Source organism: Anoplophora glabripennis, unplaced genomic scaffold (assembly GCF_000390285.2).
Source record: "Anoplophora glabripennis isolate ALB-LARVAE unplaced genomic scaffold, Agla_2.0 scaffold30, whole genome shotgun sequence".
In the NCBI taxonomy this organism is placed as follows: Eukaryota; Metazoa; Arthropoda; class Insecta; order Coleoptera; family Cerambycidae; genus Anoplophora; species Anoplophora glabripennis.
This window is the reverse complement of record NW_019416226.1, coordinates 1,231,284-1,259,046: the sequence shown is the minus strand read 5'-3', so window position 1 is coordinate 1,259,046 and position 27,763 is coordinate 1,231,284. Positions and strand designations below refer to the sequence as shown.

The 27,763-nt window shown below is 34.0% G+C and overlaps 1 protein-coding gene across 1 annotated transcript in view; it reads right to left on the bottom strand.

Annotated features, from left to right (window-relative positions):
* Nucleotides 1–17,847: 17,847 nt before the first annotated feature.
* Nucleotides 17,848–27,763, bottom strand: part of LOC108913167 (Krueppel-like factor 9) — a 527,739-nt gene continuing 517,823 nt past the window's right edge. The window contains exon 3 of the mRNA XM_018718657.2: nt 17,848–18,166. Coding sequence (XP_018574173.1) covers nt 18,031–18,166 — 136 coding nt within the window. The 3' untranslated portion in view covers nt 17,848–18,030. The remainder of the gene's footprint in view (nt 18,167–27,763) is intronic.

Sequence of the window (27,763 nt, the reverse complement as noted above, 5' to 3'; positions counted from 1 at the left end):
TCCCTTCTTCTTATTCTTGTCTCAAGTTATTACAGTCACAAAACTAGTTGTAGATGAACATACATATTTTAAAACCATCTGCATACAGTAATTTACAATAGCTGATTACTTCGTTATTATCATTAATGAACAAAACCAAGATTAATGGGCAAAGTGTAGACCCTTGAGGTACTCCAGAACATATTGCATTATGTTGTAGGACTTAATAAAACCAATGAAGTCATTACGGAAATCAAAGTTTGTCAGTTTAAATAACTCCTTCTAGCAAGAGAAACGTCTCTGAAATCATAGAACTTCCAAATGAAAATGTGTTTCTCTGGCAAGTATACTTATAGACCAGAGCGGATCTGTTTTGAAGTGGATATGAGAGGGGGCAAGCAATTTTTTTTTTTGATTACCTTCAGTACAACTCACATAATAAAAGTGTAGATCCGTAGATCTGGGCGAGGTCCGCAACATTTTCAAAATTGCAAAAATGTTTAAAAAATTTTTAAAAATACCTACTTGTTTTTTACTTATATCTTGAAACCTATGCATATTGGAAGAATATTGAAGAGGAAAAAAAGTTTTAGAATTAAATTTTGCACAATATACTGAAAGTTAAAATTTTTTAATTTATTACCGGTGTTGTAAGATAGCAATAATTGATGAAAAATCAGTTTTTTGTATAATTTTTTAAAAATATATTAATTGCTCCGAGGGCATTCTAATTTTGGTAAAAATACTTTAGAGTATAATAAAACAACACTCCAAATTTCATTAAAATCGGTTCTATAGTTTTCGCAAAATAATTAAAAAAAAAAAAAATTAACAGCCTCAAATAAAGCATCTAGATACTTGAAAATTTTTTCACGTAGAAAAGACCGCTCAACCTCAAATGGTTTTTGAAAAATTGAAATCGGTTGATTAGGACGGCCATAGTAAACTTTTAAAGTTAACACTCTTTTCTGTTATTTTTAAACAATTAGATTACAGTTATTAATTTGCAATTTAGTTTTTTCAAAAATTATAATTTTAAAGTACTATTTTTTCTTAATTTTATCTGTATTTAACAACAAAATTAATTCCCAAATTTTTTTTATTTGTTTAAACAACAATTATTTAAATACTTGCAAAAATTAGAATTAAATATATTTATATTCAGTGTTGAAATATATACGTAAACAAATTTTTTCAATGAAAAAATGCAATAGCATAGAGTAAAATATACAGTATTTTTAATACATAAATAATAAACTTTGTTTATAACAAAATATTTCAAATTAGACAGTTGACATTACGATATTCGAATTCCTTGGCTCGCGAAACATCGGAATAAAAAGAAAGATCGAATTTGATCCATTAGAAGCCGAGATAATGCAATTTTTTTCGTATCTTCGCATTTTGAACTTCCGAATTCAGTCGAGCGAAAGCCCGCTCCCCCACTTTTCGTGTTTTGAGTCACTTTTCGCGCGTGCGAGCGACAGCTTTTCCGCTGATTTATCTATGTTGCCGATAACTTATGATATGAAAATTTTTTCCAGCTTAGAACTTGGAAAAACGAAGTCACTGGATCAAAGATTATTGCTAAATTGTTTATAAATTAACGGTAAATGCCGATAAACTTTCACCGCTTATGTCTCGAGAACCAATAAAAGGAAATTAACTTTATTTTAAAACAAGCGTCTTACCGACTACTTCAAAATTATGATTTTTGAAAAAAACTAAATTGCAAATTGATAAATGTAATCTAATTGTTAAAAAATAAAAAAAAGTGTTAACTTTAAAAATTTACTGTGGTCGTCCTAATCAACCGATTTCAATTTTTCAAAAACCATTTGAAAGGGTGAGCGGTCTTTTCTATGTGAAAAAAAATTCAAGAATCTAAATGCTTTCTATGAGGCTGTGCAACATTTTGAAAATTCGTAAATATTTTTTCAAAATTTCTTAAAAAAAATGATTTTGCGAAAACTATCGAACCGATTTTAATGAAATTTGGTGTATTGTTTTATTATATTCTAAAGTTTTTTTTTTACCAAAATTAGAATAACCTCGGAGCAATTAGAATATTTTTAAAAAATTTTCCAAAAACTTGATTATTTTGCCTTTTTTTCATCGATTATTGCTATTTTGCAACATCGGCAATAAATTTAAACATTTTTAACTTACATTATAGTATACAAAATTCAATTCTAAAACTTTTTTCCTCTTCATTATTCTTCCAAAAATGCATAGGTTCCAAGATATAAGTAAAAAACAGATCAAATAAGTATTATTAAAATTTTTTTTAAACATTTTTGCAATTTTGAAAGTGTTCCAGACCTCGCCCAGATTTAGGGACCTACACTTTTATTATGTGAGTTAGACTGAAGGTATTCCAGCAAAAATTAGCTTGCGCCCTCTTACATCCACGAAATTGGATATTTCGGCAGATCCGCCCTGGTCTATTATCACTTGAATGCTTTTAATAATAATTGGAGATAAATTGGCTTATATTGTACAAGTGTATATTTTTCATCTCTTATTTTTTTTTTTTAATTCTAACTTGAAAATTGGTTAATCCTTGCTTGACTTTTGGAAGAATCAAATTAATTCCAATTCCCACCTGTTGCTACTGGTATGGATATCCAAGTTCTAGACAGAAAAAACCGTCTACGTTTTTTGGGAGGCAATTTTTTCTCATTAGAACTATACCCGCCCTGTTTATCTCAATTTGGTTTGATAAATGATAGACGAAGTCATAACTAGCATTGTCCCGACTAATGTGGGTCTGAATCCTCAATTGTATTGACCGTTATTTATCACGAGTATCGCGCGACTCGGCGTAGACGTGAGCCCGTGACAGTAATATTGTTATTAATGCAGCCCGAACAAGAACTTTCCGTATTCGGAAATAAAAGGAACACCCCGGTGATTGATGGCGTTGCGTTCTGCGCTGCAGAGAATATGAAAAAATATATGTTTATTTTTATACTCTAGACTTTTTCCACCCCCGGCCCCCGATTCATTTGTGCCTAAATTATTTATGAGCTCCCTGGCCCACTTTCAAATAATTCGGCAATTGTTGTTTCAAGAGCCGTAATTTATCTTTTGATAACGTCAAATAGGCAGGGAAACGACTAGCGGAAGTTTTTATCTCTGTATATATTCATAAGGGAAGAGGGGTGGGTCTCTTAGAGCGGCTTTGCAGCCCGGTTTCCCGAAAAATAAGCGGTTAGGTATTACCTCTTATGATATAAGGCCTCACGTCTCACGCGTCAGCGTGTCGTTACGTCACTACCAGTGGTTGAGGTTCATTTTATAATTTCAGCAACTGTTGCAAGATTAATCACATTGTAAAACCGGATTGTTTGTATGTGATACGTGTTCCTTACTCTTAAATCAAGCGAAATACGTTATTGCTTTTAAACTTCACTTTATACAGGGTGTTTTTGAATGGAGTAGCATAAATGATACCAAATTATTTCTTAGTTTCGTTTTCATTGTACTTCTATTTAATAAATGTTTCTGCGACATTCAAACAATTATTTGTGCAACTACTGTAAAGAGTGTGTATTTGTTGTACAATGCATGAAGTTTGCAGCTTGACACTAAGTTGAGAGCTGCAATCATGTTAAGTGCAACAAATATGTTTTTTGCACATGTTGCACGCAACATTTTTTTTACGATTGTTTTTATTTCAAATTTTATTTAACAGTATTTTACATAATATTAAAATTTTAACTGACAACTGGAAATTAATTGCGCAAATTGTCAATGTCAGACGTTAGGTACTTATGGATATGCTTAGATTAAACTTGTAATCAATATTTTTTTTGTACTACTGTAAAAAAAGTTAAACTTTTGGCACAGTAGGGTAGTGTAATAAGTAGTAAATTTTGCACGATCGTAGAAAAAAACATTTGTAGCATGTCCACATATTCATCATTAGTAAAATTTGGCATAATTCTTGTTAATTTACACCCAAAAAGTATTTAGCTGATAACAGTGACACCTTACAGAAGAGTTAATTGTGACAACTAGCATGACAGCAGCACACTTAGTTTTTCTTTGATTGATTGCAATCATATACGGTGTGAGGTGAACGGTAATACATTTTATTTTTTTTATTAATAAACGAAAAGTTTTAAAGGAAAATTGCTAGAGAGGTAAAAGTTTTTAAAAGAACCAGTTTATCTAATGCGTATTTTTGGATATCGAGTTTTTACGAAACATAAAAGTTATGGCAAAAAATGTCTTGAGGGGTGGTTATTTCAACCCCTTTCGAGGGGTTAAAATTTTCTAAAAATAGTTAGTTAGTAAACAACCTGTAAAAAATTTGTTATTTGTACCTCGTTCGGTTTTCAAATTACAGCCAATTTTCATAATTTTTTTGGAAACTTTGATGGCCCATATCTCTTCAAGGGTGAACATTTTACTAAGGCGATTTTTTGCAGATCGTGTTCTTTTGAAATGTAGATTCACTGGTATCATTTATGCTACTCCATTCAAAAACACCCTGTATAATTAAAGTATCAGTAAAGCGCAACAAAGGTCTAGCGCTGTAACTTGTAAATAGGAAGTCTTTTAATTTATGAATTCAAAAGTCCTACTAAATTTCATAACTTTACCAAGTGACATATATGTCATTAGTCACTGAAGTGACATCACGTCGACGCTGTGTCATTTAGGTTAGATAGTTTTTTGTAGCATAATAAATGTCTTTACGCCAAATCCATAACTTTCAACAGGTCATTTCATTCATTTGTATTTGTTTCAGTTGTATGAGAAGTATCCCCTATATGGAACAATGCCTACTACGATTTACTCTCACAACATACAAAATCAGTATCCCAAACAGTACCTAGAGGGCCATACAAAGTCCACGGATCGCAAGTCACCCTTTAAGCGTTCCTGCGGCTTTACCACGCCTCTTTCCGAGAGGTTGGACGACAGAGGTTGCTGAAAATTGTAACAGGATCCAATAAAAATGATCCAAAATCGACAAGTGCTAATTGTGTAAAAGTGTTGATTTTTTTTACATCCTTTTTACCCTTTTGCGACCATATTACTTGAGGTAAAATATACAATATAACAAATGCTAGATTCTAGTTAATTAATTTATTTGGAATGTCCTGGAATGTCTCAGAGTTCAGTTCTAGGGCTACTAAAAACAAGTGCTCATATGCTTATAAAAATATAGCTTCTTTTTTTTACTAGTAAAATTTGAATTACTTAGGTACGTTACAATAATCACAGGTTGGTGGATATGCTATGGATGGATATACGGTTAATGTAGACAAAATGCTGCGACCACATCATTATTCAGTTTACCATGTACCAAGTGCTACAAGATTTATAATATTCGTTCAAGTAACACATAATACAGGTGAGAAGCTCAGAGGAAAACATTCTACAATTAACTGTAATATGTCATTTCCTTTCAACTCCAGTGGTTCTCAATATGTTCGCATTTTAGTCAGCATTTACATACAGGGGGTTCAGGTTTTAAGGCAGAAGCTTCAGTAGTTGATAGAACTACTTTAAACAAAAAATGTCATATGAATGTAGATCGTATTTCGCTTCGTTTTTTAAGATACAGGATGTTGAAAAAGTAGAATCTTTCCTATTGAAACTTGTGTCACTGATTTATCTAAGTAGAAGTAAAAACCCGCTAAGTTGAGTTTTACAAATATATCGAACCAGTGTAAGTGGCGGATATGAAGGATCGGTACTACTAGGACCCCTGAGTTTTGACAATAATGAGCATTTTGCAGTTTCGATTAATGCTTTTGGAATGAAATTTCTAAAGAAAAAAGTTCCCCATTTTGTTTGAAACAACGAGCCTGATTTTATTAAAGTGTATTCACAACACATGTAAATAAATCGAAAAATAAATTATTCCCTCCACAAAAAGTTTATCGGAATTTATTAAAAATAAAATTTCACATACAACGTAATGACTCATCATTGTCGTAGAAATTTTTAGAAGCTTCAGCCTCAAAAAGGGTATTAGGATTGTATTTAAATTTATATTTCTAATAAAAAATTCCCATGTACTGTTTTTGTGGAAGGAATAGTTTTGCAATTAGTTTCAATGTGAGTTCATATTAATATAAAAAAATAAAAATTCTGAAACAGCTCATTCTTTGAACAAAATGTAAGACATTTTTCGTTAGAAATCTTATTGGTAATAAATAACGAATCGAATTGGCATAATTCTGTGGCTTTTAGGTACTGATTCCTCGTACCTCCGTCACTGATTGACGTATTTGTGAGTTAACTTAACTGGTTTTTATCTCTCCTAGATAAATCAATGTCCCAAGTTTCATCAATCTACGTTAAACATCCTCAGAGATATTTTAGAAATTTTTTTCCTAATTTCAACACCACGTATCTCGAAAACGAAGCGAACTACTGACCCACCTTTGTTTCCACGTTAAACCTGGATCACCCTATATTACTTTACTTTTTACGTCATTTGGTTTAATTTAACAAATTAGAAAAGTTACCCTTGAAAAAAGTTTACAAACATCCTGTGTGTGAATAGAGCAGCGACCAGATTAAATCTGTACAAATTCCATTTTGTTAACCGGTTGCCTCGTCAGATTCGGTATCTAAACAACGTACAAAACTTCTCCTGAATTATAACTATCTACAAGTGGAATCAGCATAGCCAAGCAAATGGGGCTGATGAATTTTCTGCGAGTGGCGCTCCGACTGGTATGCTAATTATTGACAGGGCACCGAGTTTATTTGGGAATTATTCCTTTCAGGTAATCGACTACGCAAATAGCTACTGAGAGGCGGCCTTCTGTCCAGGACGGAGTGTAATGTCGCCCGAGATTGCTCTCAATTTGTTTATGAGCTATTTTATATCATCATTGGCTAGGATTTAGTTTAAAGATGCATAAATATACAGGGTGATTCAACATTCAGTACAAAGAATTTAGGAGCGTATTTTTGAAGTCAGAATAATATAGTGGAAGAATTTTATATAAAAAGTTTTCATTCCAAATGACTAGAAAAATTTGCAGCGTTCATCCCTTTTGGAAAAGTTTATACAGGGTGTAACTAAATAAGTGTAAAACATTTAAGGGGGTGATTCCTCATCGAAAAAAAGATAGGATCTTTCATATAAAGAAACTTCATTGGAGCATCCCTTGTTAAGATACAGCCCCTTAAAGGGGGTACATAAAATTTGTTTAACAATTTTTTTCACAAGCACTAAACAAGTTACAATATTGAAATTAACCTGACATTTTCTACTACCAAAAAGACACTTAGCCAGTAATTTATTTGGTTTACCCCATGGTAGTAAGGGGTGGAAAACGCAACCCCTAAAATTTATTTCCAACGTAATTTTTTGTCTTATTATTTTTTTACCATTTAAAAAATTATTTCCGATAGCCTGTTTCATTCTAAAAAAAAATGTCTCTTGAATTTTTTGCCCAAATTAAACCAGTTCGCAGTAAAAAATTATTTTACGAACAACTACAGAGATACATCGTCATAAATGCGGACTGGATTTACTGTTATTTTGTAGTTACTACCTGCATTAAATGATTAAAGGGGAATAATCAAAACTAATTTAATAATAACAAAACATACAACATGTAGAAATCATAGTAAATGTTCAATATGTCTACCTTCAGACATTACGCATGCGTCTAGACGTCGGCGCATTGAGCCACGTATTCGCTCAAATATTCCTGGAGTCTCTCTAATTACCCTGCACGCATCGATAATGCGGTTTCTTAAGTCCTCTACATCGCGAACAGGAGTACGATAAACCAAATGCTGCAAATGGCCCCAAGTAGACAAATCCAGAGGATTGAGATCCGGGGATCGAGCGGGCCAATTCTGTGGTCCTCCTCGACCTATCCACTGATTTGCATATGTTTCAGTTAAATGCTGACGTGCTACTTGACTAAAATGGGCGGGAGCCCCATCATGCATAAAAACCATATCCCTTCTGACGCCCAAAGGAACTTCCTCCAGCAGTACGGGGGGATGCACTTTTCTTAAAAATTGAACGTATGCCTCACCATTTAATCGAGGAGGTAGAAAATGAGGCCCAATTAAATAATCCCCAATAACTCCGACCCACACCTTAAGAGAAAACTGTTCTTGATGGTTAGTTTCGACAATAGCGTGATGGTTTTCATCAGCCCATATGTGGTAATTATGAAAATTAATAATCTTGTCCCGAGAAAAACTACATTCGTCTGTGAATTCGATCGTCTTCAGAAAGTCACGATTTCTTCTAATCATTTCCAGCATCCAATTGCAAAATTCAAGACGGTTCGGAAAGTCTCGCGGTAACAGTGCCTGTACTCGTTGCAGATGGTAAGGGTATAAGAGATGTTCCTTTAAAATTCGAAATACCGTCATATGATCAACATTTAGCTGGAAAGCAATCTTTCTAGTACTGATAGTAGGTTGTTCTTCTATCAAATTAAGTACTGCTGCCTCAAGCTGTGGTGTTCTTACTTCTCGATGGCGACCACAATCCTGCGTTCTTTTGTTGAATGAACCATATTCACGTAATCGTTGATGAAGTCAGACAAATATTCTATGTGAAGGATGCTGCCGTTGAGGATACATTTCAGCATATCTTGTAGAAGCTTCTAACCCATTCCCCTGCGACAGACCGTAAACGTAATGCATATCAGCCATTTCCTCATTTGTGTATGCCATTTTAATAACAAGTGAATTATTAAAGTAACAAATTAAGAACAGAACAATACACAATTAGTATTACTTCAATTTCAAAAATTTACAAACTGACAGCTTGATTCCAATTTAATTGTCAGTATCGCTAATGGCGGCCTACTAGATAAATTAGTTTCGTATTTTCGTTTTATGGCGATATGTATCTTGTTCGTAAAATAATTTTTTGCTGCGAACTGGTTTAATTTGGGCAAAAAATTCAAGAGACATTTTTTTTTAGAATGAAACAGGCTATCGGAAATAAATTTTTAAATGGTAAAAAAATAATAAGACAAAAAATTACGTTGGAAATAAATTTTAGGGGTTGCGTTTTCCACCCCTTACAACCATGGGGTAAACCAAATAAATTACTGGCTAAGTGTCTTTTTGGTAGTAGAAAATGTCAGGTTAATTTCAATATTGTAACTTGTTTAGTGCTTGTGAAAAAAATTGTTAAACAAATTTTATGTACCCCCTTTAAGGGGCTGTATCTTAACAAGGGATGCTCCAATGAAGTTTCTTTATATGAAAGATCCTATCTTTTTTTTGATGAGGAATCACCCCCTTAAATGTTTTACACTTATTTAGTTACACCCTGTATAAGATATGTTGCCAGTTTCAATTTGTATAAAGTCAAGTGATAAGTAAAATTGCAGAGAAAATCGTGTGAAAACAAAAAATGGAAAAAATTAAAGTAGGAGAAAAACCAGAGCGATCAGGGTATATCCAACAAAAATACCAAGAAAAGAAAGAGAAAGAGATTTTTGGCACTAATTCCAGAGAATATCCATCCAAAAAATGAACATGTAAGAAAATACACCAGGATTGGACTGATTTACAAAGAACTAACAAGTAATAAACAGTTTGGTTTTAAGAATTTTTGTACATTAGATCAAGTGAGCTAGTGCAGAGCAAAGAATTTTGAAAAAAATTCTCCTTTTCAAAATTGTTCTTTTAATCATTCAATTAAATTCAATTTGATTACACAGTGCCTGCAAAGAACTCACTACAAAGAAATAGAGAGTAAGCTGTTGACATTACTACCATACGAATCTTAGCACTTGGTATTGCGATATTTCCAATCGTCATTTGTTTCTTAAATTCAAGATTAATCAACGCAACCTGCACTCACCTTAAAAAAGAAATGTTTCCAAGGGATTCTTTTTAATAGAAATACTCTCCGGCCTGGAGCGGAGGCCTCCATGTACAGCACAGTGTATTACGTTGTAGCAATCCAGATTACATGTAATCTGCTCACTGAATACTAATCGGGAACGAGATTTTCCCGACAAAAACACTAAGTGATTCTCGCCGAATGCTTCTTCGGTGCGCTTCCTGCTGATGATAATGCCGTCCGTGTGTGCTGTGGCCAGACTCGATTTACCGGGATGTAACATGCAAGTACATTATTTAGCACACCTGTTCTGTGAAAGAAACTCCGTAGTTGTTGGAGATACATGGCCGAAATCGGTTTTGAGAACACTAATTTCAATCTTGTCTACATGTAGTACATGATTTATAAAATTAAAAATTATTTTTGACGCACCAAAATTGTCAATTTCACATTAAAAATTAAATGTGATATTTCTTTCTAAACAAAAATACCATACAAAATATGTTTTTAATGCAGTTTTTGTTAAATAAATTTCAACCAGTCACTTTACAATTAATTTTTCTTCAAACTGAAACAAAATACCACATTTTTTGAATTCTCAAGCATAATTGCTGAAAATTGATATCTTGCATGCTTTTTGAAGGATTCTAAAGCCAATTTGAGGAATTTTGATGGATTTTGATGCTTCGGAATTTATTATTACGCACCCCAAGGTAATTTTGAGGTATTTTCTTTTATTTTGAAGCATTACGAGGTCTGTTCTGAAAATAACCGAACTTTGTCTCCTTCAAAGTACTCCCGTACTTTTATGCGAATTAAAAAAATAATGTTGCTCTACGACCTTCTGGAGCCGCGACAATTTTTTTTTAAATTCTATAGGCCGCTATTTAAGTGCTCCAGCGTTAAAGTTTTGCTAAAAATTCCACAGCTATCCTTGCAAGAAATTACATGATTTTAGGTGATTACCCAAAAAATAGTAGATAACTTAAAAACTAGAAGAGATAGGTATAGGGAACCCTGATACCGTTCGAAAGAGAATAAAATTGTGTATCAGAATATAGAAAAACATACAGGGTGTTCCATTAAAAAAAACGACTTATGAAGGTTTGAAGTTACCTCTAAACTCGGCATTAAATTTCTAGCACCCCGGATGCAATTAAGCCACTTTGAAAGTATGGATGGGAAGCTTAGGGATCTAGCTATCCCCCCTATAAATATTGTTGCTTTATCTTTCTTACTATAAAATACACATGGTTTGAAGCTAGTCACTGATTCTCTCCATTTTTTTGAAAAAAATTAAGTATCTCGAAAACGGTTAATTTTCGGAATAGGGAAACTTAATAAAAGTCCACCTAAAATAACACGTAGAATCCAAAATTGCAATAATATATAGGGTGTTCCATTTAAAATAAGCAAGTTGATGGCGACTTCCGGTATAACCGGAAGCGGTACGTGGACACCATTATTTTAGTTGAGAAGGGCATGCCCGAAAACCCGGTATCCTAAATTTTCAAAATTCAAATCGAAGTAGTTTGAAATAATTCTAATGGGCTGTCACCGTGAGGCACCCTGTATAGATATGGCCAACAAATTAACATATTTTAAAGGTTATGTCCATGTTTTTTTTTCATATACTTTGACGAGTATTACCAGTCATTAAAGTTTGTTACACAATTTTTTGCACCGTGTATTTAAGAGAAAAGTGTGTTCCCCACGGTTTAATCCCGGGACCTTTTCTACTGATATTTATGATGTCAACTTACCTTCTTAAATTCTGCAAGGGATATTTGATGAAAAATTTAGATGCTGTCAATCTGTGCCCCAGTAATCAATCAAAAAATTAAGAAAGGTTATTAAATAAAAAACCAAACACCCTATGCGGCTCTTTATTTAGTCACATGTTATAATGAATAACACAAACGTTGATAAACATGTTCAATTTCTCCATTATGTACAGTATTTACAATATTCTTTTAGGGTACACTAAACATCTGTATGATACAAAATTGTGATAGATTTCTTTTTAGGTACACACGACGAAGCGTAATTACAAAAATATTCTAATTCCTTTGAGTGCATCTAAATTGGTCAGAGATTGTGCAATTTAGTAAAAATGTACAAAATTGAATAGTAGGGATTTACACAATACACTTACATGCGTCCTGGCAAATTTCATAGATGAGAGAAGATATTTCCATCACAATCATATTATGCTTTTTATCGTCTCATCTGAATAATTTGCAGGAACAAGACTCCCTAATTAAAAATCAAACGTTTTATACAAGTTTGATGCAACGCCATAAACGATACAGGTGGTACAATGTCTGGTACATTTAAAAAGCTGACCGAATATTTTAATGTAGAGTATACACGAAGCGTTTTCAATATATAAATTTAAAAGTACCGGAATCGAAACAGTTGGCAACAGCGTTTTTTTTTCTACGTCGTTATCTATAAATTTACAAAACTAGTCTGAAGCTGGCTAATCCTTATACGGGTGCTAGCACTAAAGATTCCTGTGATCTGAACGCTTTCACAATAATAAACGATACGAAAATGTTTTTTCTTGCCGCTGTTCCGAACTGTTTCGTATTCGGTACTCCCTTGGGGTATGGGCGATGGGGTTTACGTGTCTCAGGCATCATCCGGAACGCATTTTACAGTCATATTTACTTCCCTGTCGGCTGTCAAACAATTTCAGAGCCCAGCTAGACGTATTAATGGGATATTTCACGCATTTTGCTCGCTCAGACGGGCTGTCGGGTCCAGAGCCGGGAGAGTCGAAAGCATTTTTAAAACAAATGATAACCATTATTCAGTACACAGATATTGTCAATCTCAAATACTTTACAATTCTACGCTATACAGTAATGGACTAGTGGGGTTCGTTCAAAGCGTGTAGATGGAGGGTTTCATTAAAATGTATATTTCCCTTTCAAGTCATCTTTTCCTTTATTTTAGATTTGTCACTTGCTTCGTATTTTTATGTCAGTTATGAGAATCGGATTTTTTGGCAGGCAAACAACAACAAAAAATCAGGCATAGGCGTACGCTAACTCAGTGCATGAATTTAGGAGGCATATCCACAAAGTCTGATACTCTGATGCTATGTGGTTTTTGTTTTCGACAAAGTTGGCAACACTACATTTAACGCCAAGGCTTGGGAGCAGCGCCCCCATTTGTCTTAGTCAGTTGAGAACTGTTGTTGTAGTGGCGTGTTGAAGTGAGTGCTGCTATTCCGAATCTTGCCAGGTGAACAATTCCTCGACTGTATTGTGACTGGCGACGAAAATGGGTGCCTGAGACGAAAAGACAATCAATGCAGTGGCGAGATTCGTCTTCATTATCAGCGAAAAAATTCAAAATCATTGTTTCGGTCCGATATGTACAATAAATTCAACAGACGATTATTTGAGTGATTTTAAGACAAAAAGTTCATATAAACATTGGTCTACAGATGCTTCGTTTTCAAGATACAGGGTATTAAACTTTTGTAAAAAATTGCTATTTCGTAAATATCTTAAATACCCTTTACCCAATTTTGTTGTAATTTGGCAGTGTTATTTGTACTTTGTTATTTAGATGTTACATGTTATTAATAAAAAATTATAAAAATATAATAATTTCTAAAAGAAACTGGTCCCCATGTTTTTTATGTGGTCCAGGGATATGTAATTAAGTGGATTTTATTTTATTTTTCTACAAAAATTAATCAACATACGAAAAACATTCAGACAGAAAAGTTGTATTTTTAGTTAATTAATTTAAAAAATATGTAAAAATTACAAAAAAGTCAGTGGCGGAATTTTTTTATCAAAAATATTCGTTAAACTACCGCTTGGGACGCCACTGGACTCAACAAATCTAATAAAGTTAGGGTTAAATTAGCCCCTTACCATTACAAATAACACTGCCAAATTATAGTTGTTATGATGTCAATTGGAACCTGTAAATCTGAAAGCACAGGACCGTATGCACTTCTTCTGAAATTTCTTCTTATGCTTTGACCATTATGTGTCTCGCAATTTATACTCGAATAGCAATTCGGCGAGTCCGGTATTGGTAAACTAGTCCGCCTGATGTGGAATTAACGGAGGCGCGCTGGTCGTCAAAGCAAACCTGTATTGGTCCACTAGGTCGTAAATATATATTTTTGTATAATACACGGGTTCACTTAGCTTTGCCGCTTTGCCAGTGCCGTACAGAGAGCATTGCTTGGTGAAGTATGTTGTTGGGATAATACGTATTATTATTTATTAATTGATATTATTATTTATTCGTATCGTTCCCAGTAAAGTGTAATAGTAAGTAAGTAGTAATAAGTAAGTAGTAAGTGTAATAGTGTAGTAGTAATAAAGTTCCTACTTTAAATATGATTTGAGATAAATTAAGCGATTTTCCTGATTATAATTATAAATCTTTAGATATTTTACGACATGCTTTACTACAATGCGATTTTAAACATAAAAAAACTTGACAATCGTATGGTAATTATATGGTAATATAGCTCGGAATATAGTATATCTAGACGAGACAGGGCTAAATTTTTTTGGACGTCTATGGATTCCGTAGAATTTGTGAGTTAAGTATTTTTATGCGGTTCCAATTGAGATCGTAACAATTATACAACAAAATTGGGTAAAGGGTATTTAAGATATTTACAAAATAGCAATTTTTTACAAAAGTTCCAACACTCTGTACCTTCAAAACGAAGCATCTGCGGACCTATGTTTATATGAACTTTTTGTCTTAAATTCACTCAAATAATTGTCTGTTAAAAGTATTGTACATACTTAATTAACACCCTGTATAAATAAACTGCCGTTTCGATTTTTTAAATATTGAGTACTCTTAATAAGGTGCAAAATTATGTAACGTAATTCTTAGAGCTGTTTGCCTGACAAAAAATCCGTTCTAAGGTTACTGTCTCCATTTTTTAAATATTATCCAACATTAAAAAAATTGAGATATAAAGGGAAATTCATCTGCACGCCTTGTAAACTATGACATTTTATATATACACTGATTTCCTTATATAATAGACTCTCTCTAAAACTTCATAGTTTTAAATTTTAGCATGTCGTTTACATGATCTATTCTTCATCGCTATATTTAGAATAGTTGCTAGAAGGGTCTTGGAAGAACGGATATGATTTCAGGAAGAAAAACAGGGCACGATCACGCCGTGGTGACGGTGCCTCTGTTTTAACAACTACTGGGTTCACAACTTTATACCAAGCTAAAATAAAGTCCTACGAAATTACGATTGTCGATATGGTGGGGGAAGGATATCAAAACAAACACGAATCACAAGTAATAATATTTTAATAAAATGATTAAATAATAAAAAAACAAGCAACGATGAAGGGAACATAGTATAAAGGAAACAGGTACCGATAAGTAATAAAAAAAGAAACAAAAAAGCTGAGAACAGAGAGCTGCAAACATTTAAATGCAAAACGAAAGTATATTGAGAAAAATTCAAAAGTATCACAAGTACAAAATATTTAAGAACCCTTACACGACATCTCTGTCAAAGATGCCAACAAAAGTTATATATAATGTATATTTTATAAAGCGATATTTACAGATCATTTCTCATAGTTGCAAGGTACCTATAATTTTTTTTGTAATAAAAAATAAATCTTAATCTATGATTATATACAATATCCTCGGTTTGAGAATGTAAACGCATATCTTACAATAATAAAACGTACTCTTGTTATATTAAAATAGTGTGTGGTAAATATATAAGTAACAATATAAGTAAATATATGCGGGTTTGAGCGTAATACAACCCTAACGAACAATATAAAACACTTACAGTGACGTTAGAAATAAAAAAAATAATCATTCTAAGCCAGGACCGTATGCTAAACTCAAATCAAAAAATCTTTACTGTATGTGAGTATCATTTTGGCAAGACGAGCTTTATCCGACGGGTGTCGCACCCTCTCAATCAGAAGTGGGATTACTGTAGCGTATGGTCCTGCATTAACTCGATATTAAGTGTTGATAATTAACTAAACTATAATCAATCTATCACCCATGAAACTATAAGTAAGTAAATTCGATTAAACTTACATTTTGGTATTTTATCACGTCTATCCGTAGCGGAAAGACAAACAAAATATGAAGTTGTTCACTGTTGCGGTCGCTATTATGTCATAAATTTTATATTAACAACTCCAGAGCGATGCAAGCCGTAGCTGAGATAGAGAGTACATCAAATGTTGAAAACTAACTGGATACAAAGTAATATATTTTCTGGTTTTGAACTTCTGGCTGGCGGTTTGCACCCAGTAGGCATGGATAACCGTTTCTATGGAGAAAGGTACGATATTTTAAAAAGACGTATTTAAGTTTATCGATTTTCTTTAAATTAATTTTCGTCTCTGTGTATACTGCTATGAATATAAACTGGCATTTTTGCATATTAAAAGTACCTCTTAATCTCTAAAAGATCTTATGTTAAATGTAGCTGAATTTGTAAACAACGAAGGCCATTCTACTTGCTAGATGAAACTAACAACTCATTAACTTTATGAGGCGTGTCAGATAGGCTAAACTCAACTTTACTCCCCCAGGCCTACTTGTCATCTTATCAGTGAGGCTGTTGTTTGTCGTCCTTTAAAAACAGTAACGCAATAATTTACCGGAGGTTTAAATTCATGTTTTGCGACATTTTGCTCGTGGGTTTCTAAAGAGGAGATACACTGTTAAGTGAAAGAAAACGGACAGTGTTATTGGAAGCGTCGATAAATGGATATTGTCAGGTAACACAAGGCCTGACAACTAACGCGTCAACGCCTAGTGACGTCACGACCAGTGGTTGAACCAGTTGTGATGGTAAATGACGGTAGTCCAAGCGCGCATTGTTGTTAGCTCATTTTAATAATTTCTGCAACTATTACAAGGTTAATTTTATCATAAAATGCAATTTTAAATATTCTTACTTATATGTTTGTTCGTTTTTCACGAGAAAAACGTCAACGAGATGCGATAAAAAGCTGTGCTTCAACTGACAACTCCCATCGAACAAGGAACTTGCTTTATCAAGTGACACATTACGCCACCAGTAAAGTGACATCACGCGCAAATCGTTGAGGCTTTGTAATCCAGGTGGTATATTGGCGGTGCGGTATGTATTTATTCCTTTATTCCTGTGAAAACCGCGGAGGCGTTACACCTTTGCGGCACTTGTTGTAATGTTACGGGTGCACTTATCCACCGTAAATAATTTGTGTGTCTATCCGTGCAAGATATCGACGTATAAAATTGATATAAACCGGGTCCCGCCCAAGCGGAAGGTGATTTTCAAAGGGAAATTTACCAGAGAGGGCGCTCCTACACATATTTACTGGCTCCTCGAACGTTGGAGCGCCTTTAATAAACCTTTTTTGTTATACGTTCGCTTTACCCCGGATAAAACCCAGAGAGGGCTTAAATATTAGTTGGGAATGGGTCAGATTTAATTTAAGTGTTAGGCACAAGTATATAACCAAGGGTGAGACTTTTCGATGATGTTGGAAGTATCGAAATATTGCGCAACATTTTTTTTAGATAGGGGTACGAGGCTAAATAATTTGTGTAAATTTCTCTGAAGTTTCCAATGACTTCGGCATATTTTATAGACTTTTGTGCTTCTTGAAAGATTCTGATCTGATCTAATAGATTCTCAAATAAAATTTTATTCAGCTTTCGGATTTGAAGGTGAGTATAAATGAGAAAAAAATATTTCTAACTTCTTTTAACGATTCTTTTTTGAAGTGACTATCCACCAAGTTTAAATATCATGGACTTGCCCAGTGAAATTAAGAGTTCTGGTTACTTGTAAAATTTTTATATTTGAATGGGTGTATTACATTTTTTTTTATTGATTAAAGAAAACAAACATAATTCGTTCGAATTATACAAATTATTTCCAGTCTAACTGACACGTGACTCACATCAACAGAGAGAAATATAATTACCTTATTTTTAAAAGTAGTCCTGCTCTGTCGAAATGTTTAAAATAATTGAAATCGACAACGTTCTGATTAACATTTTAAATAAGCCTTTTTGATCTTATCATTTTAAAAAAGTAAGTGACTTAAAAAAAATTATAGATCTGAGATTTTTTAAATTGACCAGGGAAACGGTTCCAAGTCTGCCGTAGTTTTCTCGCCGGCCATCTTTCGCCTCACAAACGACCCTCATCTCAGCGACAGCAGCAACACTCGCCCCTTAAATTAGACATTCAGCAGTTACGGACTGGGCATCGAGTCCGAGAGTACGTCCGAGGGTGTACCGTCGCTGGAGTTGATGGAAAAAGCCCTGTTGGGGGCCCTGCGCTGCCTCAGCACGGAGGGGTCGAAATTCGGGTGTCGTCTCGCATGTTTGCTGCAACAAATTAATAAGTTAGCTGTCAGTTTGTGACGTCTATAATATTCTTTCATTGCAAAATATTATTCGCTTAGGTATATCTGATTGACCGTCAGCTGTTTGTTGAAATCGACGGTTTCAAATCACCACCGGATCTATTTGCCAGGTGTGCTTCAAGGCTCAAATCGTGAGCCACTGCTTTGTCTGATTTTTATAAACGATTTAAATGAGGCAACAAAGTGCAACAAATTAATACATACTCTTGATGTTAGGGTTTTAAGGACATTAAAGTTATTTGATCATTGCCTATTACATATTGCAACATAATATGGACATCATAGCCAATAGCAGATTAAACTAAATTGTAACAAATGTATCAACCCAGTTTATACAGGAAACGTGATCTTATTCTATTTTATTATACGAGTATTATCATTTGTATGCCTTTGAAGAGGCTGGATTTAGGGACATCTTTCCGCCAGAATTTTGTATTTATACCCTTTTATTTATTTTTATTTCCTGCAACTGAAAGTAACGTATTGAAAACAACTATTGTAATTACACCACGAAAAAAATGAGTCGGGGGTTTCTTGAACCAGGCCATATGGATTACATGTTTTTTGGGTCGCTGAAACCGAATCCGAAACCTGTTCTGCCCCATCACGTCAACGTTTTTTTCTAACCTCAAAAAACAGCTTGAAACTATGAAACCCAACAATATCAACCCTTAAACTATATAACCCTATATTTTCTTCACTCAATAACCTTGAGATCGATAACTTATAACTCTAAAACTCATAACCTGAAAATATATAACCTCAAAACTCATAAATTTCAATTCCCAATAAACTGCAAACATAAAATGAACAAAAAAAGAGTTACACGTAAAACTGAAACCTCAAAATCTTTAACTTAACTTTAACTTTATAATCCTATACATCCATCACTTCATAACCATAAACCCCATACACCCCATAAGTCTGAAGTCCCATAACCCTATAACCCCACCGGCCTATAACCCCAGTAATCCAAAACCTCATAACCCTACATGCGACAAAAAAATACTTTGAGGTGGATAGTTAAAACTTCACGACACCACATCTCTATAACTCCATCACCTTTAAACTTGTAACCCTATAACCTCATGACTCTACAACCCTAAAATACAATAGTAAATGTACTTGCACCTAAGACTTGAGTTCTGAGTGACAGTTTTACCGTGTGCCGGCATCCAGGGCACCTCCACGCAGTGGAAATTTCTGGGTTATAGGATTGTAGAGTTTTGGGGTATAAGATTATGGACTTTTGGGATTATGGAGTTTTCAGGTATTAGGTTGTACGGAGTTATGGGGATGTGGAGTTATGCTATTACATTGTACATGATTCGGAGTTATATTGCAATTTTCTTATGTTGCACTTCAGGGTTATGGAGTTTATGGATTATGAAATTATGAAGTGATGGAGGTGTAGAATTATGAAGTTAAAACTCACCCAGATTGAAATTTGAGTTTAGCTTGCAAGTTTTTTGTTTTTATTTTTGCTCATTTTGTGTTTGCAGTTTATTGGGATTTGAGATTTATGAGTTTTGAGGTTATAGATTTTCAGGTTATGGGTTTTACAGTTACAGGTTATCCATCTCAAGGTTATCGAGTTATGAAAGTATAGGGTTATATGGTTTAAGCGTTGATATTATTGGGTTTCATAGTTTCAAGCTGTTTTTTGAGGTTGCTGACGTGGTGGGGCAAAACAGGTTTCGGATTTGGTTTCAGCGACCCAAAAAACATATAAGTAATCCACTTGGTCTGGTTCAAGGAACACTCCACTAATTTTTTTTGTGGTTCTGTGTTATTTATGGTACGTTATTTTGGAATAAAGTAACAGGTTATAGTCTGCTTTGAAATAGTATGGAGAAAGAAAAGTAAGATTTGAAACCAGGTATTATTGTGTTAGTAGTAAGAGTATTATAAGGTAGAATACATCGTGAGTAGATTAGATAGCCAATTATCTTTTGTTTTTGAGACATTGCGTCAGAATAGATTTTTCTATAAAATTTAATCACACCTTTTTCAAAAAGCAATGTGTTTTATTCAATTTTAATGCGTTTTTCTTCCTTTCTATTCGAAACAAAGTATAAATTGACAAAATTTAATCAACATTTTTCGCAAACACTTTCAGACTTTAAAATAAAACTTTTTCGGAGAGAAAATTAATGATTCATTAAAGTTAATTAATACAGATAAAAAGCTAATGCGTAAATAAAAATATAGGGTAATTAAAGTAAAAATGATTAAGAGAATCTTTAAAAAATCGACATTATTATAAAAATGTTCTGCAATAAATGTCTCAAGTTTGCATTTATTCCGACAAGTGCTTAGCACATTTGCGAAACGATCCCAAAACCCATTTCTAGTGCAGCGCGTCCACGGAAGGAAGGCGGTGTTTGGCTTGGGCTATTGGGATAATTGCTCGGGCCTAACAGGGCTGCAAGAAGTTGAGAATGTGGACCGGAGTGGGAATGTTCCTGGCATCCAGAGCGAATTAATAATTTATTTGCTTCTGGGAGGTCGTTCCGTTTTAATGTGGGCAAAAAATTGTTTGCTGGAAATACGCTGGCCGGCAGAGGAAATGCGAGCTTTCCGGAAGGCCGATTCGGCTCCAATGGCTGCCTGCCTATAATGTAAATTTTCATTTAATATGCATTACGCAATCATCCTTAGTTTTATAAATTAAAACCAGAAATATTTAATATTTTTATAAGCACGTGAGAATTTGCCCCCGCGCAAGCGCTCGGAAGTCGGCATTTGATTTATTTCATTCAAATCAATAATAATTGTAGATATACCGTACGCGCCTAAAGTACGGAATAAATTCAGTAAAAACGAAACAAATTTTGTTTGGGAAAAATCCTCGAACAGGTCGGTTTTTAATTTAAAAAATATATATATTAGCATAAAAGGCGATTTTCAACCGTCATTTGTTTTCGAGTAATGGCGTCATCGACATATTTTTTAAATAGCAACCCCTTATTTTTTTTCTAGATTCTGAAAGATCGTTTCATTGTCGATCCGACAGTATTAAAATGTTGCCATCTTACATAGGAAAGTTTTCGAGTAAATGACGATTGAATTTTAGAAAACGTAAATTTTATTCATTAAAAAAATAAACATTCCTATTTCAAGCAAATACAATTCATTAAGTTTTCTACCTAAATTATTTGTTCGGATTACCTCACACCGACTTCTTGACAATACGCAAGTCTGTGTAGAAATTATTCTTGCAAATTTTGAATTATTTCTGGGGTAATTGTGTATTTCATCTATAATACAATTTTGGAGTTCTTCTAAATTATGTGGTCTATTAACGTACACTTTGGACTTTAAGTAGCCCCATAAGAAATAGTCCAGGGGTGTAAGATCTGGGGATCTCGCGGGCCATTCTATCGGTCCTCGTCTGCCGATCTACCTCCTAGGAAAACAATTGTCCAGAAAATCTCGAACAGGGCGCGCGCATAGTGCGAAGGTGCTTGCTGAAACCATATGGTGTCATCAGGAATATCAGGGTCATTATCGTTAGGAAAAATTACTGCAAGCGCTTGAACATGATCATTTTGTAAAAACTAAATATCTTTCTCCTGTAAGGGTTCCTTCAAAGAAGAAAGGCCCTACTATTGTTGTCAACTATTCCAGTCCACACATGTAATTTCTGTGGGTGTTGGGTATGTGTCTCTGCCATCCAATGAGGATTTTCCCGACTCCAATACCTGCAAGTTTGACGGTTCATTGTACCATTGAGACAAAACGTGGCATCGTCTGAAAAAAGTATTTGCCGGTGTAAATCTCTATTTACTCGACATAAATCCATCATAATTTCACAAAAGTGTAAACGGCGGTCGGGATCGTTTTCATTGAGTTTCTGCACAAGTTGAATTTTGTAAGGATGATATTTTTCCTCCCTCAGGATACGTAGTGTGGTCTGACTAACTTCATTGTTTAATTATGAGGATTATCTACCATACTTATCAAAATGTTCTGTTTGTGATCTTCACTAACGCTTGGACGTCCAGCTTTTGGAATATCTACAACATTGCCAGTTTTTCTATTTAGATTCTATCTTACTGACTGTTGATTGGCTGATACGGCGATCTGGTTGTTTTTTATTAAATAAATCGCAAACTTCCTGCTGCGTTCTAGTCTTACCCCCCACATCCGATAAGAATTATAATTTTAATTCTTTGTGTGACAGTTAAATGTGCCATAATACTTTAAATTCAACAATAATTTTTATATCGCTTACAATACTTAGAAAGTCGGTATGACAGTGACACTTTGTAAAGATTTACACTTACGTGACCTATAAATAACTTTAGGCATTTCGAAAAACTAAATTTGATAACGTGTTTGCCTTATTTTAAGTGATTTGGGTTTTCTAACATTCAATCGTCATTTACTCTAAAACTTTCTATGTAAGATGGCAACATTTTAATACTGTCGGATCGACAATGAAACGATTTTTCAGAATCAAGAAAAAAAATAGGGGGTTGCTATTTAAAAAAATGTCGATGACGTCATTACTCGAAAACAAATGACGGTTGAAGATCGCCTTTATGCTAAAATATGTATTTTTAAATTAAAAATCGACCTGTTCGAGGATTTTTTCCCAAAAAAAATTTGTTTCGTTTTTACTGAATTTATTCCATACTTTAGGCGCGTACGGTATNCGTCATTACTCGAAAACAAATGACGGTTGAAAATCGCCTTTACGCTAAAATATGTATTTTTTAAATTAAAAATCGACCTGTTCGAGGATTTTTTCCCAAAAAAAATTTGTTTCGTTTTTACTGAATTTATTCCATACTTTAGGCGCGTACGGTATATACTGCATATACTTCTTTTTTTCAAACATATGCTTTATTAAAAGAAATAAATAATCAGAAATAACAAATATATTTATGGATGTTTTGTACAGGATGTCCCATAATGAATTGGACATAGACTAACAGATGATTTGTGACGTCATAATAATGTGATCTGGCCAAACTTGGTCCGAAAGTTGATAGTAACCGAGTTACCGAGTCAAAACTCTGCAGAAACTCGACAATTAAATGACAAGTTTGCAATAAACTAGTTTTGAAAGCGGTATTCATTGTTTCTATTTTTATTTGCAGGACTACTTTGATAAAGTGCATTTAGTCTAAATCACATTGAAAATCACTTGTTGCTCTATATACAATTTATTATGGGACACTCTGTATATAAAAATAAATAACAAATTTAAATAAATTAACTTTCAGTCTTTGACTTTATAGTTCAGTCTTTTTTAAAAACTTGTCTTCCAATTAAAACACTTTTCATTATTTAACATTTCTTTGGAAAGTAATACACTTTTTTCAATTTGCTAAGAATGGAATTTCTAAAATCAACCCTTAACTCATCTTTTTTGTTGTAAGGACTTATTTTTTCTTTCTTTTTCTTTTCCGTGTGGCAGAAAAACCCAATAAAATAGACAGAATAACTGAAAATGTCACAAATAAAATAATTACAGACATCTTAATTATGCATCAGATTTAATACATAAAAAAAGAACATCCCTACAGAATAAAAGTCGGTCTTTTATTCTCTTTCTGTTACCGTCGCCGTTAATGTAGAATTTAATGCAGGTACCTGTCAATACATTTTATAATAAACCCTGTTTTAGCTCGAATACGCGATGGAAAAGTACATTGAGTGCTTGTTTTGATAATCATCTTAAAATGGGAGCTCTGCTTTTACATTAGGCAAAAAGAATATAGACAATGGCACGAAAAATGTTTTTTTAAGGGAAAAGTTGAAATTGAATTTAATATATCGACGAGGTTTTTCCATATGCTCAGGGCCAGTTTGTTGACAGTTGATTGATTGTAGATATTTTACGTTAGTTTCGTGCTACCTACTTTTTTTCCGTTTTATATTTGTAATGCGCAACTATTCGTTTTTTTTATGTGGATTACTAAGAACTGTTTCTTTTTGTTTTGCAAAATAAAGTGTTTATTACATATTACGCAACAAATATCACAAAATTCCAGTTTTTTTGTAGTAACTATTTCTAAGTGTTTTACAGCAATGTTTTGAAAATATTATTTTATTGCCTTTAGAAACATTTCTATTAGTGCGCGTATCACAAATTTCAAATCTTCATATCCTAAACTCTACATCAATAATATGTAACAACAATTATAGGAACTCCGATTTGATTGACGGTCATCCAAATTCGACAGAAATCCAATTGGAGTCGAGGTGATTCCTAACAGGACCCACTAAAACATAATTATTTACAGATTGAATAAAAAATTGAGTACCGAACACGTGTGGATTTGAAATACCTAGTCAGACCCTGTACCGCAATATTGATTTATTCATCTAGCGATGTACATTTTATAAATTTTACATTTTACTAGCAGGAAGTAGACATTGTTTTATTTCAAAGCGAAGAGATATTAAACAAAATTTTCAGTTGTGGAAAATTAATATTTAACGATGAACTCGAACTTGTTTTAAAACATATAGACAATGGATAAATTCATGAAAACCTTGCGAGTAAAGTTTTACATTAATTTGTTCTACGTTAATCTTTTGTGTCGAGTTCTAAAATGTCTGAAATGTGTGCGCGTGAACTCAATTATGTCATGATAGTTGCTTGGTCCTTCTGCTCCCATTTGAGAAATGAAGAGAAATATGGTCATTTAGCTTTTTCTTTCGTGCAGTTGCTAAAAATTGTACTTTTTATCGTCTTCATATTCAGTATGTTTTTCATTCAATGTTTCTTCTTTTCTCCATGTAAATGTTGCAATTTTTCTATTCTTCGACTATGGTAAGGCGCTTTATCTATGGCAATCACTGGACCAGGTTCACTGTGAGGCAAAATAGATGCAACTCGTTCTTAATTACCCCACTCTCGTTATCTTCATGATAATTTCATATCTGTCGAGATTCGAACCATGTAAACCATTATCCAAAAATTAGAATTCGCGCCCTATATGTGTAATTATTTATTAACGCCTTGTTTGTCTCTTTAATCCTGTAGAAATTCCTCTCAAGAATGCCATCCTTTATTTATTCATATGTCGAGATAATACATTTTCGTTTTCCTAAATACTCTCTTCACCATACTACAGTTTCAACGGAATAGCTCCTCAGACCATGGAGATTTTGAGATGTACCGTATTGGCCTCTGTAACTGGTCACATTCATTGCCTCCAAACGTTTCGCCGTTTCTCACTGTCGGCCGCTTCAGTGGTGACTCTTAAAATGTATGCACGGAGACTGAAGCCATTTACGATGTGGGATTTGGGTGGGAGGTCCTGCTTACGTGGCCCATGATGTCAATATACCGCGTCCCCGGGATCGCTACGTGCGATTCCATGCCTGCGCAGTAGGAAGATGGGCGTGTTCTGACATTCATTTGTGGTATCGCCGGTGGCGTTGCGTATGCTTTCTGACGTGCGTGGTGGTATATCACACGTTCATCACATTTAGTTCAGTCTAAATGCTCCGGGTCCAATACGGTCCTAGCTGTGTTGACGAATGTGTTGATGATAGTCCTTTTTTATTCCGGATGATACTTCGAATTCACTTACAGGTATCTATCGGTATGGATGGGTTTCCTATAGACACCATGAACCAGCTGTCGCAGGTTTCTAGTTACCGAGACATCCAGGAAAGCCAATTGTCCCTCTTTAACCTTCTCATCTTTAATGAACTAAATGTTTGGATAACGGCCGTTCAAATGGTCATGTGGCCAAACAATGAACGTATCATCCACATAGCGGTACAAATGTCATGTGTTAAGTTTAGTGATTTTAAACAATCCTGTAACTGTATAATTTTATTTTAAATACAGAACTTATGACCGCTTGCTAGAGGAAAAACATGAACAAAAAATGGTAATGTTGTTTTATATTGAAAAAGTTATATGTTTTCGAGAAAAATCGGTTTAAATATATTATAACCCTTCCCAAAGTGTGCTTTTCTAAGCTAATTTGACGTTATTTATTACAATATATAATGGACATGATGACATCAAAATACATATTGGTACATGTACCCAGTCTAACTATTCATGAACTGTGTTTGTTATTAAAATTGACGACTATTTTTTTGGCTACCTTACTTGAAAGGTGTCAAATATAACGGATTGTGACACTTTTAGATCAATTTCCGGAAGCTGCTGCGACCTTCTGGCGTAGAATTGTTGGGGAAATTATTATTCTTGGAAACATTACACGAGTGGCAGGGACGGGCGTAAGTCCCGCCAAGGGACTATAAATTAAACCGTAGGCCAGGTATCCCTCAACCGCGCCATATTTCCAAAGTTAAATCGGAAGACATCCGCCCAAAGGACGGATAGCGCCGCGGCGCCGGTGCCATTTATGCGCCGGAGGACGAAACGTGGAAATTACGGCGGCGAAGTCGGGCCTAAATGTCGCAACTTTCCGGCACGTAAGTCTTACGACCCCCACGTATTTATGAGAACGATAATTTCCGGGGGACCAGGTAGAGTCAGGTGAAGCGGGAGGCTCCTGAATACTTTTCACTTAGGAATGTTTCAATTCGGCCGAGGGAAGAAACTAGGAAAGTTCGCGATGGGCGGATAGTGTGCATTTCGGGCAACTTTGGCGGCCGACCAAACCGATCGGAATAATTTAAAAGCCGGGAAATTCCTTAAAATGCCATAAAGTGTTATGATATACGAGCGTGTTTTCTCGGGCGGGGTAACTGATGGAAAATATAAGTATTTGCAGTAATAATAAGTTTGGAAAGCCAGTGGCGTATATCTTTGAGCTAGGATAAACAGGGAATAATTACAATCTTTCTGGAAATTAATAGAAGCTTTATTTTTCTTTGGAAATACCAAATATTTGTCATATATTAAATTTAGTGTGAATTATCCATTATTTTTAAAGTTTTTGTTACAATGAGAACTAGAAAAGAAAAACAAAATGACACCTAGAAATGATTTAAAAATACAGAGTGTCCCACGGTGACGAGACATTAGACATATTTCAGAGACTACTTCGATTTTAATTTTGAAAATTTGGGTATAGTCCAATTACTGAAGGCGAAAATAAGGTAAAAGCTCCCAATTTTTTCGGATAGCGTGGATTTTCCTGAAAATTTGCATACAAGCTCATCTGACCTCCCACTTCAAAAGTTATATTGTCTAGATGTGTGTTTTTTCTATTTAGGGAAGAAAACTACCTTTGTACGAAAAAAATGCGAAAATAGCAGATTTACGTTTTTTAAAGATTCAATTCATGTTCAAATATGTTGGGTAAAGTTCCTTTCGTGTTTTTTAATATAATTTACGAAATTTAATTACTTTTCAACCCTTAAAAATCCTTAAAAACTACCCTTCCATGGCAAAAAAAAAAATAGAAAAAAAGTTTTTAACAATTTTAAATATTCTTTTGGTGCATTCAGAATATATTACATTTCTTTTGTTATTCATTAGAAAGCTTACGACTCATTACAAAGTTGCAACCTTTAAAAACCATCCCTTATAATAAAATAAACAAAAAAATATTATTGAAAGCTTGAGATGTTTTAATGGTATGCATATGTTGAATTATAAACTTTTTAT